The 14747-nt window shown below is 37.5% G+C and overlaps 1 protein-coding gene and 1 long non-coding RNA gene across 39 annotated transcripts in view; one reads left to right on the top strand and one right to left on the bottom strand.

Annotated features, from left to right (window-relative positions):
• TRDN (triadin) overlaps positions 1-14747 on the top strand; it is a 225433-nt gene that overhangs the window by 114427 nt on the left and 96259 nt on the right. For 36 of the 38 annotated variants that reach the window (XM_066179292.1, XM_066179289.1, XM_066179279.1 and 33 more), the window contains one exon: positions 11604-11639. The exons of the other annotated variants lie outside the window; for them this stretch is intronic. In XM_066179292.1, the coding sequence (XP_066035389.1) occupies positions 11604-11639 (36 nt within the window). The remainder of the gene's footprint in view (positions 1-11603; positions 11640-14747) is intronic. 38 annotated transcript variants of the gene reach the window in all.
• LOC136287010 (uncharacterized) lies at positions 6887-11109 on the bottom strand. Its single transcript, XR_010720048.1, has 4 exons — positions 10979-11109; positions 9617-9688; positions 8906-8960; positions 6887-7480 (listed from the first exon to the last, which is right to left on the bottom strand). It is a non-coding gene; the product is annotated as an uncharacterized lncRNA (long non-coding RNA).

A 14747-nucleotide genomic window follows, 5' to 3' on the forward strand; every position in this document is an offset into this window, starting at 1 on the left:
GTCTGCAGAAGATGATTGTTTACCTAATGAAAAATACGCATCAGTTGAAAAGGTGCCTAGCTGAAATATAGGAGTCTCTGACAAGAAAATGTCAGATTAGATAGCCTGATGGTGTGTTCTAGCCTTGAGTGCTACAGAGGTAAACCCTCAGAGATATACATATTGAGCTAAAAGAGAATGTAGTGAAGAGTCAATGAAGGAATGCAGCTGGAGACAACTGCCTTGCAGGTTCAATGGTAAAACAGAAATTCCTTTCTGCATTACTTTTATAAGCCTTTTTAAGCTGAACACATGACTGGCAGTCATACTCTAAGTATTTAGTCTTCCACAGAAAATAGAAAACTCTGCTTTCCTAACTGGCATTTCCAGAAATCCCCAAGACAGATATGGCTATTTAGTAAAAATCAAATTGTATCTCTCCAAACAGATAAAAACAGAAGAATAAAAACAGGTTCACAGTGAGGAAGAAGGGAAAAAAATCTGGCAGAATAGAGATGCAAACACAGCAGAAAGGCAATTCTCATGGTCTCCATGTGGCTTGTTGTTAAGGGATTCTGCTCCTAAGGAAGACAAAATGCAGTTCAAACATGTCCTACACCAAAACCTCAAAGCACTCAGTGGACTTTGAATTCTGTGCTCCATCATCATCAGTGATTGAGAACATGATTTCAAAACATGCCTAAAAATGGAACAAGTCACCTGGTGGATATACAAACACGTCACAGGCCCAACACAAAACTCCCATTGATTTTCTGTGAGAACTGAGCTCTTAAACACCTCCTCTGCTATAGTAAAAAAGTACAGAGACTGCAAAGTCACCATGGTGTTTCTGTGCCATATTACCTATTGAAAGAGTTTTTCTACTGGGAATGGTAACATAATCCATACCAAAACAAAACCAAACACTTATGCCATTCCAGGACATGGTTAGCTTTCATGGGTTCAAGAGATAGAAACTAGATGAAATGAAAAGAGGGAAAGAGAAAAATTTTTTCCTGCCTTCCCATTGTCTCTCAATAAGAACGTCACAATAAGAACTGACGCAGTCTAACTGACTGACGCAGTCTAACTGACTCTCCATTGCAACTGATGTGGTGACTCAGGTGGAAGACTCATCTCCTCTTTCCTTTACTAGGAACCAGCTCTAGTGGAAACAGATTCTTTCCAATCCTTGCCCACTGTCATGTGAAAAAAGGAGATTTTCTTAAACCCTTCTTGTTTGATTAGTCTGTTTGTATCCCGCAAAAACTGAGATCCTTGTGCCCAACCAGCCTGTCAGTGTCCCATTATGGGGACTCTTCACTAAGCATTTTGCCAGATAAGAGGGTGCTTTGACTGACTTGTTCAGAGCCACATGCCAAACAGAGAGACCCCCTCCTGAATTTCCACATCATTTCCTCTGCCAGTGACTGCTAGCACCCATTAAGGACTCACATTAACAGTACACAGAATAGCCCTCTATTAATAAAATTGCGACAGGTTTCGTTTGAAGGATTGCCAGTGATAGTGTCTGACTGCAAAAATGTATTCCAAGCAATAAACTAAAGAGATGATCATTCAGTATGCATTAAATACAGCTTTTACCCAATGTGTGTCTCTGTGGGGGAGAAGTTCAGGCCGTTGACTGAGCTCAGAAGTTATGACGGAGTCTTCCCTAACTTCTGTTGATTCTTAATTTAGGTTTGTATTATTAATGTACGTTCAAGTGCAGCTCAAGTGAGTTTAGTCACACATCTGTATCTTTACTCAGTGAGGGGTGGTGGTACCCTGGTGGTGGGTATCTCAGTACAGTGTCTGAGATAATCCTGGGATTGGGACATGCATCAGTCCAAGGAAAGCGATTTTACCAGAGCTGCTGACTCAACAGTAGGTCTTCATTCCTTTATCTTTCTTGGTGTTCAGCTCCTTTGTGGCTTATCAACTAGTAAGTACCACTGAGTTCCCTTCTATGCAAGGGTTTTGACAGAATCTGGCGGCAGTCTTCACTCCACTCCACCCTCTGTTTAGTCCCCCTCAGATAGTATTGTGTGGGGGAGGTTGGGTATGTTGACCACGTTCCATCCAGGGAGTAGCAACAGTATTTTCCCCTATAATTTCCATACTGAAAATATTTTTATTAACTTCCCACCTCCACAACACCAACACCGTCCCCCCACCCCACCCATATGTTGTACAAAGAAATCACCAGCACAAAAAGAGTTAAGTACTCACTGTCTGTGGCAGCTGTCCTGTCCGTGAAATGTTAGCAGCAGACAAATAAATGCAATGCACTTTTCACTGGCCCTTTCGCCTACTATAAGGAGCTGAATGCTTTCAAGTCAACGCTGAGTATTGCTCCATCCAGACCTGATGTTTTGTGCTTGTTCTTTTCAATCTTGAGCTACACAAAGTAGGGGGAGATATGCAAGAGAGGAAAATGGTGAATGATGTTGGTAAGATCTGATTGACAAAGAATTACAAATGTCAACCCTTTAATAAATACAGATAAAAGGGAGAAGGCTTGGGTTTGGACTACCCCTCACTTTTTGATGAGTTGGCAAGAGAATCTTCCTTGAGCAAAGCAAAGGAGTAATTTAGTGTCTGACAGGCAACCTCTTCTTACACTGTATTGTCAGACTCCAAAAGAACTTTTTGGGGAGATGTGATACTAGAAATAACCAAGCTTGAAGGTGATAAATAATCTAGTGTCCACACAGGCAACAAAATAGACAGATTGCCTTTGGACTTTCAAATGTATAGAAAGAACTACCTGTGCTGTGCAAGCAGCTGGGTGGCATAGCTTTTGTTAAAGAATCTAATTTATTTCCTCAACCCTCTTTATGCTGGTTTGGGAATCAATATAATGTTTATTTTTCCAGTCATATCCAGAAAAAGCAAGATTAGAATATGCCTATGTCTCAAGCAATACAAAGTTAATCTCTTTAATGAAGAAAAACTGTTCTATGTTCCATGCCCTCAAAATAAGATGTGTATCTGAGTCAGCAGGCCTGATATTTGGGATTATTATTTTATGTAAACGTTCATGCACAGATACATCCACTGGGTTGAAACGACATAACTATGCAGTGTTATTTTCTGCTGTTGCTAAATAGACAAGTTCATGGCTTGAATCACAGTTAAAGTCAGTCAGGACGAATCTTCAGAGTCTGAGATCAGGATGATTTTCTTTCCTTTCTTTTGCTTTACACTTAAAAATAAAATTAAAAAAACAAAACAAAACAAAAAACCAACCAACCAACCAACCAACCAAACAAAAAACCAACAAAAAACAAAAAACCCCACACCTTTCCCTTGACCTTGAAATAAAGCTTAAAAGCTTTTATTAAGTTTTGATGAGTACATATTAGATAAAGACATTCATATCACTGAATTGAAAGTATACTTCAGTCCTTTATGTGCCCTTCCCCTATAAAGGTTCATAGATCAGAGGTATTTCTGACTTAAAATATAAGCCTATATACACTTCACTTTTAGTTATGATTGTGTAACCTTTCAGTAAATGTTCCCAATGGCCGTGCTTGTTTTCCTGATCTTTTTTCCAAGAAGCAGAGCCAATTTTGTGGCTTGCCACATGTAACTCTGAGAGTAAGTCAGATAAAGTATTATTGAATGATTAGGAAAGTATAACAGGCAAATGTTCTTTAACTGAAGAGCCATGCATAACTGGTTATAAAAGCACTGATTTTTAGCTTGATTGCAGTATGTTCTGCTTGAAGTTGCTTTCTCATAGATTCTGCTTCACTTATGAGAGTATAATTAGAGTAGTGTGTCCCCTATAAAGATGAGTGGATGGACATTTCATTATTTAAGATTTCCCTTCTCACAGAGTGAGAATGTTGACACCCTTTGTGTTCAGAGATATGAAAATATCTTCTTCCTAGTGTTGTCTATAGATTCCATCTGTATATCTATCCAACAGACAGAAAGAAATGGATAAGTGTTGAGATGTACGGAAAGGGATATCACAAGGATGCATAGCATACATGCACTTAACAAAGCCCATTCTAACCCAAAATTCTCTTCTGAATCATTCAAAGAGTATTGGGCTGAACTTTATTATGGAAAGTTTAGAGTGCATCCCCCAGCTGCTTCAAGGAAAGATAAAAAATGCTGAAGAAAATTCTGAGCTCTTATAATATTTACACTAATTCAAATGAAAGGTTATTCCAGGGAAATATCTGGTTCCTAAATTTTAGGATGTAATTTTATTACATACTAAATACTAAATTTATGTTTTACTACACAAAAAACCATTACCTTTTCTTTAAAGGACCGCAGGTTCTTTAATTACCTGCACTTACAGCTTCCTGTGTGTGGAAGACTGCAATTTCATATCATGCTCCTGAGTTTTGCTTTTTTTAAACCATGCCTGAGGAACACAGAAGATAATGTAGAAGCATAGAACCTTTTAGGCTTCCTTTTAGGTAAAACACCTTTAAGCTTATCGAGTCCAACCTTAAACCTATCACTGCCAAGTCCACCACTAAACCATGTCTCCAAGTGAACACACATACGGTAAACACCCCCAGGGATGCTGAATCACCCATTTCCCTGGGCAGCCTCTTCTAATTCTTGAGCATCCTTTTTGCAAAGAAAATTTCCCTATTATCCAATCTAAACATCCTCTTGAAGGATGGCACAACTTGAAGCCATTTCCTCTTGTCCTACTGCTTGTTACCTGGGAGAAGAGGCTAATCCCTATCTTGCTACAACATCCTTTCAGGTAGTTGCAGAGAGAGAGTGATAAGGTTCCCCCAGAGCCTCTTTTTCTCAAGGTTAAACAACCCCAACTCCCTCAGCTGCTCCTCACAGGGCTTGTGGTTCATACCCTTCACCAGCCCTTCTTTGGACTCATTCCAGTCCCTCAGTGATTTTTAAGAAGTGAGGGGCCCAAAACTGGAGAGAGGATTCGAGGTTCAGCCTCATCTGTATAAGTTCAGGGAGATGATCCTTGCCCTAGTCTGTCTGGCCAAAGGATTTCTGATGCAAACCAGGATACTCTTCATGCATGAGCATGTATTTAACATGAAAAAGTTTCTCTACCTGCTCTGCAGTGGAGAGACTGAATCCATTCCAGCAATTACAGAGTAGAAAGGAGAAATCACCAATAAGTGGAACCATGAACCAATGTTATGCTTGAAATTGGCCATTTCCCAAGAACAGGCTTTCTCTTACTATAACTGAATCACTTGTGTTCTCACATCCCTCCTCTACTTGCTTTAGTTTTTGCTCTATTGAGCCAACCCTCTTAATGATCTTGGGAAATCTGTTTGAGATAACATTTAGTGTTTTATCCATGTGCATTGCCAAAGCACTTTCTCAAAAGCTCTGGGGCTTTTGGTTGCTGTCTGCTTCTGATGCTCTGGTGCCCAGGGCTTGCAGGCACTCATTGGCCGCACAGAATATAGAGCTGCTATGCAAATGGTGATAGACCTGATGGTGTGAGGAGACACTGCAGAGAGGTGCTACCTCCAAGGGTTGGTCATCAGAAGGGACTTGGAGACATCAAAGAAGTTTAGAAACTATCAAAAAGCCTGCTACTTTGAGTGGAGAAGTAGTAGAGAAAAAGCTGAAGTGAGAAGGTACCCATCTCAGAGAGCGGATGGAAAGTTTTGCCTGTTTTTCCTGCTTCAGAGGGAAATTATCTGTTTACATTTAAGAGTACTATCACCAATTTTCTATTGTAATCAACAACAGAGGAATTTTAGTTAGCTAGCTCCTTTTTTCATTGCCCTACACTATTCAAGCATGTTTACATGCCACAGTGGGTATCAGTTAATTTTAAAATTTCTATCTTACAGTCCAGTCTCATGTTGCTTGAGGAAATTTGATTTTAACACTCAGAAGCTCTACATCTGCCCATTTTATCCAGCTATAATAACATTATCTGCAGTTTCCCTTTTTTTTTTTTTTTTTTTTTTTTTTTTTTTTTTTCATGGGGAAATCTCTGCAGGCAAAAGATAGAAATGCAAAACCTGCAGTCTGGGATTTAAGGCTTAATGGTCTCTGCCAATGAATTTCCCTGTCATCCCCGTTATTCTCAAAGCAAGATGGTTGCTGGTCAGAGAGTTTATTGTTGTTGTGTATCGGGTCAGGAACAGCTCTGAAGCAGTAGTGACTCTGAAGCTGTACCTTGCTTTCCCTTGTGCACAGCTTCAGCCTCGTCGGTGAAATGAGATGCCTTTCTTATGCCTACCAAGAAATGTTATTTTGGAAAGGCAAGATTTTCTGCCAGAAGTTGTCACAGAGCATATGGCAATATCATGCTCAGTGATTAAAACAGAGAACAAAATCAAGTGTTGGTCCAAACACAGAACTTTGCAGGTGGAATAAATGTTGGTATTTCTAAACAGCTTTTATGCTGTCAAATTTTAGAGGTTCGGGCATATTAAAAATTTAATTGTAGATTAGAATGAGACGTTTTGATAAAGCCTTCATAGATTTTAAGTATACTAAGAAGAAGAAATATTATTTCTTTATTTCTATGTTGTGTGGAATTTTTAAAATCTTTTTTGTAAAATGGAGACATTTCACTAGAAAGGGAAGATACTCTGATGTGACACCCGTATACATGGGCATCTGCTTTCAGAAGTGACTGAAATCAAAATTAAAAAAAAATACTCCAAAAATCTTTTAGAGGTAAAGTAAAATTTCCTTCAGTAATACCATGTAATTAGTGAAAAAATATCAAAAATAATATAAATTAAAAAGCAACTTAGAAATTCTTAAAGACACTTCAGAAACGAACACTTCTCAGAATTGCTGGAATATCAGTTGAAATCAATACTGTATTGTGGAAAATAGTTTTAAGAACTCCAAGTAAATGAAAAAAATAAAGAAATGTTAAACCATAGTGTATATTAATAGAAGGTTTGACAATGCTTGCTTAATTACTATATGCTCAACAGCAGTTAATTTTGAAAAATGCTCAGCTATCTGGGGTGTGTTCCTTTTCTTCCACTGTAAATCACATTAGCTGCAAATTGTGGCACTTAATAAATTGTTTCTAAATTCTGGTACATCTGCTAGCTTGGGAGCAGACAGTAGTGAGACTGGTCTCTAGGCGACTTTAATTATGTTTTCCATTCACATGATAGAAGTTCTCAGCCATCAGATGCCACCTGCTATCATTTTCATTTCCAGTCACATGAACTCTTGCTCAGGGCAGAAAAAGGAATCTCAGCTGTCATACTTGTAAGGTGCAGTGTCATGAAAATTCTGCTGTTGCATCGTACTTGCAAAGCCAGAACCAAGCTCCCAAAGCATGCACTCGATTGACTGTGCTTTTGGGGGTAATAACAAGCAGGAGTTTCTGGTTTTATTTCTGAAAAACCAACAGAGTTTTGACTTCAAAGTGGTGGAAAGCATTATTTTTTTTTATTTTCAGCACAATTATTTCTGATTCTTGAAGTTTCTGTTCATTTTTCTGGCATCTTCTCTTTTCATTCTCCCACATCTAATCACAAGATAAATTGAAGATCTATGTCAAAGTAAACAACAGAACCGACAAATGAGGGAAGGTTTGTGTGAGCCTCATTAGGAACATTCTGCTTGGAGAATTATGGTCACGTTGTGTAACGCATTTTCATCACACAATCTCTTTTCTGTGGGTATGTGTAGACCATTAGCCAGTCAGTGGGGTTTGATTAAGTCCATTCTAGTATGTGATCATCATGTAAAAAATAGAAGTTGAAAGTCTTTGCTGAGATTACAGGTGAGAATTCCTCCTTCAGTAACTGATTAATATTTTAATTATATTTCTTTAGGTTTTGATTCAGTGAATCATATCTTCCAGAGGTACCTAGTAATTCCCCAGTGACTTGGTACTTAGTCCAGATCAGCAGCAGAGGAATCTGTTGGACTACACCATGTTTGATTAGGATATTTATTAGCTACCATGCAACTTGGACACTGTGGTTGCCCACTGATGTTGAAATTAGTTTCTGTTTGAAAATTTGATATTACCAACATATTTTTTTGTAAGCTTCCAAATAGAAAAGTTGTTTTAGGTACAATATATGCAGTAATGTTTCTAATAATTAAAAGGGTTTTAGCTGCTATTTTAATGTGGTGCACCATTATCTGAGCTATCAGTATACTGACTGAAACACTCATTTATCTGAATAATATTTTAAGATTTTTTAATACCCTTAGATATGTTTGAGTGATAGATTACTAGGAAAAAAAAGGCACAGAGAAGCCTTTCAAGAGAGTACAATTCAAGATCCATTTATATCCCAGAACTTCCTTATTATAGGTTCCATGGAGCTGCTGAAGATCCCCTGTTCTGAAATGTACAATGTACACTGTATTACAAATCCATTGTTAAAAAGGTGCAAAAGTTTTGTGAACGCCAGATCTGGAATTCGCTTCAGAAGAGTGTTTGAAATATTCCATTTTGGAAGTTTGTTCAAACTCAAACAACCAAACTCTGTACCTGAGCACTGGGGCAGCCTTGTTTAACAGCTTATTACCAACCTCCTAGGGACTCACTGCCATGAAAGGCACTGTATAGGCTTAGAGGGATTTTTTTCTCTTGCCCCATGTGTAGTTTAGATGTCATTTGTAGTTACTGTGTACTGCTAGTTTACTTCAAACGAATGCTGATAGAGGCCTGAGGAAAAGATTGAGCTATATGCTTAAAAAAGGAAAAAAAAAATACTGCTTTGCTGTTCTACTTAGATACAGCTGTGTTGGCTGCCAAATGCTCATTCCTAGTTTGAATTCAAAATTTATCATTTTAGCCTGTAGAGATAAGAACAAAGTCAGATCATGTTTGTTTAAATATTCAGTGTTTTTTAATAAAATAATTTTTTAAGTATTACTGTACTTTAGTCTTTCACAAGAGTCAATAAAAGAAAAACCTGTTCATTCACCTGAGGAGAGCTTGTACAAACATGCTTACTTTTTTGAGAATGTAGACCAGAATACAATTGTCTTCAAACATCTCCGGAGAATAACTGTAAAAAGAAAAGGGTGCTTCACACTGCTCCACAGATGATGAATTATTTCATCAGCTTCGCCTTTTATAGTCTATTCCAGGTTTTTTCAAGAAAAGAAAATGGATAGGGTTCTCAGAGGTACCCAAATATTTGAATTGCACAGTATTTGGGTGGTTTACAGGAGCCCTTTAAGAAGACCTAAATATCAAATTTGTCTTCAAAATTTTCTAAGAAACTGGGTTTTTTGGAAATTCCTCTTCTTAACTAACATGAAAAAAAATACCCACCGAGAAGCAAGAGAACACATTGCTGTTTTTTCTAAGAAAAAGACATAATGAATATTAAAACCTGATTTAATATAAGTCATGTTCCCAACCACACTCCCATAGTTTAAAAGTTAAACCCCAGACCTATGCAAAGTAAAAATGAATGAGACAAATTTCTCATTGTCTCAAATGACACCAGTATGACTCACTGGTCAATTCATTTTTGGTGTTGTTTTCCACTGAGTTGATAAGTTATGTATTAGTTATGCCTTATAGCAGGTAACCATATTTAGGGACTTCAGAAGTCCTGGTCAGTTTTCCCTCCTTCTGTAAGATCTACCAGTTATTCATTTCTTTGCAAATAGGTCATTTATCTCATTGAAATGTGTAGATGTAAATGCTATATACCTTCAAAATTACTTTCATGGTTCAAGATCCTACACAACCTCCTCTGGAAAATTTTCTGTAAATCACTCCCACCTGGTTGGATAAATATGACTTTAGAAATCAAATGTGAGACACCTTGGCTTGAAAATAATATCCTAAAACTATTTACATTTTCATATTAATATGTGCTATTGAAATCAATTACTGGTACTTTTTCTGCACTTTAAAGATAAACAAAAAAATACACAACCCCCTCCAAATTATAAGATTTTCTTGCTGAAAAAAAATTTACAGCTATTTAATATATTTATTATATGTTATATATTTCAGGTGATGGGAAAACACATTGATTCTTTCAAAATAAATTACGGGTTTAAAATATATGAAAATATGTTGCCATAATAAATGGCAACTTTATAAAAAAAGAAATAAAGAACTTGAGGGCTTTATTTAGATCCAGTCTGTTATTGTAAATGATGCTGTCAATTTATTTATTTTTTTACAACCTCCAGCAATGGAAGATTATTGTGATAAATTATTCATATCATTGCAAGATATACCTTTCAAAATTTTCATATCTGGCAACTAATAGGCACTTCTTGAAGGCTTCAATAGGCTCCTTAGCCAGATAACATGGCTGGAAGCTGCTTCATGATTAATTTCATCTAAATGTGGTAATTATCATACTTTGAAGTAATGCCTGCAGAACATGCTTTCACAGAGAGTTAGTGGAAGCAGAGGATTAACCCAGAAATATTTCAGTTTAGAGCAGTATATCACCCAAGTGGGAATATTTTTTCTTCCAAATTTTTCAAGATTATTAGACTACTTGGCAGTCATTCGCATTACCTTATCTCATATCAACTTCTCCACAGCAATTTAGAAAGCAACAGAGAAAGAAGCAACTTTGTATTATTAGCAGTAATGGGATAGTCTTGGGTTTGCAAGCAATTTAATTTGACAGTTTCTGCCCTAAAGTATTTCTTATATTAGTGTTTAAGAGCACAATTCATTTATCATTCATATATGTTGTGGACATAAGCATTATCCTACCTATATTCCAGGGACACTATAGCTTATTAGAGAGGGTGCTAATTTCCTCATAACCATCAAAGGGAATATCTTCTATCACTGCTCTATGCATGCCTTTGCTCCTGTCTTACAGGATCCCCCTGAATAATTTCTTGGTCATACAGGTGAGACTAGTGAAAAATGTATGTGAGAGCTAAGAATGTTGATTTTGGTTAAAATTTTGGTTAAAAGCTCTGAGGGAGAATTGTAATGGAGAAAGAAGTTAACTCTGAGTTTTTCTGCACACTTATATCACCTCAAATGTCTTGGCCATCAGAAAAGTCCTGAAAAAAAGTTGCACAAAAATCCTACCTTAGATGTAAGTAAGACTGAACAGCTTAGTTAAGTCTTCCTGGTAGATTGCCTGGCCATGCTGCATTGTGATTCAGCTAAGTCACTTCGATTTTATTCAAGTCAACCACGGATGAATTTTGCCTGCTCTTACGTGGACCATAAGTAGGACTAAGTTTCCCCAGGTTCAAAAGGTGTTAGGCAGAAAATTTAAAATAGGCCTCAGATGTGTGATTGCCAACAGATGCAGGAAGAGAACGCCTTTCATTGTGTCTGTGTTAGTAGGCTGCCAGCACATCCTCCCTTGCGTTTCTGCAGCCTGACAAGGTGCACATAGAGAGCAGCTATAGCTCTGCTGCTGCATGTGAGCCATGGTAACTCAATCACATCTCAAACCCCACCTATTACCACACCAGAATTAAACAAGAGTGTTCAGGGTCACACAGGCTTTCCCATATTTACACTCAGGGTTAAATTAGTGCCACTGTACCATGAAACAAACAGAAGTGGAATGAATCACTGTGTCATTCCAATGCACTTCATAGCAAATTAGCTGTTTCACCTCTAAAACACACACTGCAGCTTTCTGTCTACCTTTATCCTTACTATGTATTTATGCACGTGTTTGTTTTATTTTCTCTTACAGACAAAAAAGAAGCTGCTGTGTCCAAAGAACTCAAAAGTAAGAAACTACTATCTTATTTATATGCCATGTAGTTTCAAAAAGTGCATTTCATTAATCCAAAAATAATAGTTAATGAGTTGTTGAAAATACAAAGAAGAATCTACACCATTTATAATTGAAAAATGACATGTTTAGACTTCAGCTGCCTCCTACATTCTAAATCCATTCTTATACTACTTCGAATTGCACACTAGTCTTTGTGACTGACAGTTTTGCCTTTCCCTCTTTCCTATCACTGTCTTCAAAAATAGAGGTTTCATAGGGGAGGAAATGTCAAATTGAGGTCTCAGCTGAATTTGATCACAGTGGCAGCAATTTTCATAAATAGGCTGGGAAGGCTCAGAGTTCAGCATGCTGAGGAAGCTCTGAGGAAGAATGTCCAGGTAGCTCTGGTTCCAACAGAGAAACCTCTGTGGCTGAAGGGAGATGGGAATTGTGCTCTTCTGAAAAATTAGTCAAAAAAATGCTCTGAGAACATTGTATCATTTAAAAGGGAAGAGCTTCTGCAAATTTGCAAGCGTCAATGCCTCAACACAGTAGGACAGTATCTTTGGTAAGACTTCATTGCTCAGCATTCTGTTCTGAAAGTACAGTATATAAGAAAACTTAGGAAAAATAAGGAGCTTTGAAATCCGGTTCAAATTCACAATTAAAGAGTGCACTGTCTCTCATTTCCATGTATGAACTTTTGTGACTTCTATGGCAGAACAATCTCCTGCCATCCTCATTTTTGCAGCAATTTATTTAAAGATTTCTTTTGGCAATGGAAAAAAAAGCTTATAATTGGGTTCTTATGAGAATTTTGCAGAAATATCTAAAACATTTCATAGACTTACTCTACAAGTAATGTCCTCTTAGTGAAATAAGTACCTCTTTTCAAGCTGCTCTTAAAGGACCTATTAATTTGAACATATAATTCCTCAGAGCAGCATTTGAGTGCCTAAAAGGGGCCTAAAGGAGAGCTGGGACTTCCCACAAGGGTATGCAACAGCAGGACAAGAGGTGGTGGCTTTAAAGCGAGAGTATGTTTAGACTGGATATTAGGAAGAAATTCTTTACTGTGGCAGTGGTGAGGTGCTGGAACAGGTTACACAGAGAACTGTGGATGTCTTCTCCCTGGAAGTGCTCAAAACCAGGCTGGATGGAGCTTTAAACAACCTGGTCTCATAGAAGGTGTCCCTGGCTGGTAGAAGGACTGGAACAAGATGATCTTTAAGGTCCCTTTCAACCCAAACCATCCTGTGATTCCTTTCATGAGAGAATTCCACAGCAGCTGTCACAGCAAAATTTCCCATCTTCATCACATGAGTGAAATATGCAGAGTGAAATTTGCAGCTGAAAGTAGTTTATGTAAAGATGCAGAATCATTAAAACTTAAATAATTTGTGAATAACAAACTGAAAATGGTATGCTTGCAAAAGCCAGTTTAAATTTTGGGCACTTTTTTTTTCAGTGCTACTAAGAAGTTATATAAAAATTTAATAAATTACAGAAATTTTTAGTCAAACATATCCATAATTTTATTTTTTCTCAAAATTATTTTAGTTGCTCAGGTATTAAATATCTAAAATCTTAGTATAACAGAAAGAATCCTAACTTTGTTTTAACAGGTGTTATGAAAAAAAGTTTTTAAAAATTCACTGTCAAGCATACTCTAGCTGAGAGCTCAGAAGGCGATAAATGAAAGAGTCCTGCTATTTTGTATTAGGTTCATTTGACACTCATAGAACATGTGTGTTGGATCTCCTACTTCTGCAAAAACAGGCACTCAGAAAAGTGATGCTAAGTAAATTCTTCAAGGTCTTCTACAAATTTCCCTGAAGGAGAAGTGAGCACCCCAAATAATTACAATGCAGTGATAATAACTAAGTTAGGATATAATTATCAGCTGTGGGCTTTTAAACGGATGGAAATAAAGCAATCACACACATGCAAACTGTATTTTGTTTTCATTCCATCTTACAAGACAATATGATGCATCTTTTATTAACTTCTCAAAAGACTGGAGGGGAAAGACTCAAAATTACATTCCTGATTTAGCCATGTTCTTTTTCATTGTAATAATACAGTGACAGATGTGAAGGATTAACTAACATTTTTTGGCATTCTGTAATTCAGCTTGTGATTAAAATGATTAGTTATTTCCTCTCAAGATATGAAAATGTGAATTTTAATTTAAAGAACCTTCTAGCTGATACAAAAAATCCTTTATGACCGTTGGTGGGATTTAGCTTATGGATATTTGTTAAACTGTTGTGGTTTAAGTGCAGGTTTTTTTGGTAATTCCTGAGGATAAAAGCAATTGTCTAAATGCTAATAAAGAGTGAATAAATCTAGTAGGTTACTTAGGTTCTTCTATATGCGGCTGAGATTCCCCAAATCCACTTGGGGATGCACATACCATTCGCTGTTAGGACCTTCATTCCACAAGGACATGCTCTAGAAGCAAAGACAGTATCATGCAAATGCTTTGTGAGAAGACCAAGAACAGTCAACTGGCCATAGAGGGCACATTACTCTGCTAGGAGATTATGGCAATTGCTCTTTCAGTTGCAGGATCAAACATGAAGACGTTCTCCGAATATTCCTCCATTCTTCAGGATGGAGGGAGATTCCTGGTACAGCTAAGTCAGTGGATGTACTTTGCAAAAGCAGCCCAATTTCAGCTCTTCTAACCAGGGCCAGTTTCAGATAATGCAAAAGGATGCCACTCTGAATAGCTGTGGGATCCCCTGACGTACCACTCCTGAATTCACAAGAGTGAGGCCTCAACAGAGGCTGCTTCAAAGCTGCAAGATCAGATGCAGAGGCTCCCAGCACACAGCTGCTGTCTCAGGGTCAAGGCCAGGCTGAAACCCCTACATGCCTTCTCTCCTCTGTTTTGGCAATAGATCCTGAACTAGTAAGCAGAAAAAGCTGAAAGAAAGGATTCAGTGCCTAACAACCAGAGCTTAGTAGTCCTTCAGCTGGTTATTCTGTTGTTGCCTCTGAGTTTACTGAAGACAACTCAGCCCTTCTCCCTTTGAATAATCTCTTTGTTTAACTCTACAGTTAAAACTCTAACAGGCTTCCTCACTGGAAGCCTTTCCTCAGATTTCGGTGGGT

Source organism: Chamaea fasciata, unplaced genomic scaffold (genome assembly GCF_029207755.1).
Source record: "Chamaea fasciata isolate MVZ Bird 193981 ecotype frontalis unplaced genomic scaffold, bChaFas1.0.hap1 SCAF_3, whole genome shotgun sequence".
Lineage (NCBI taxonomy): Eukaryota > Metazoa > Chordata > Aves > Passeriformes > Sylviidae > Chamaea > Chamaea fasciata.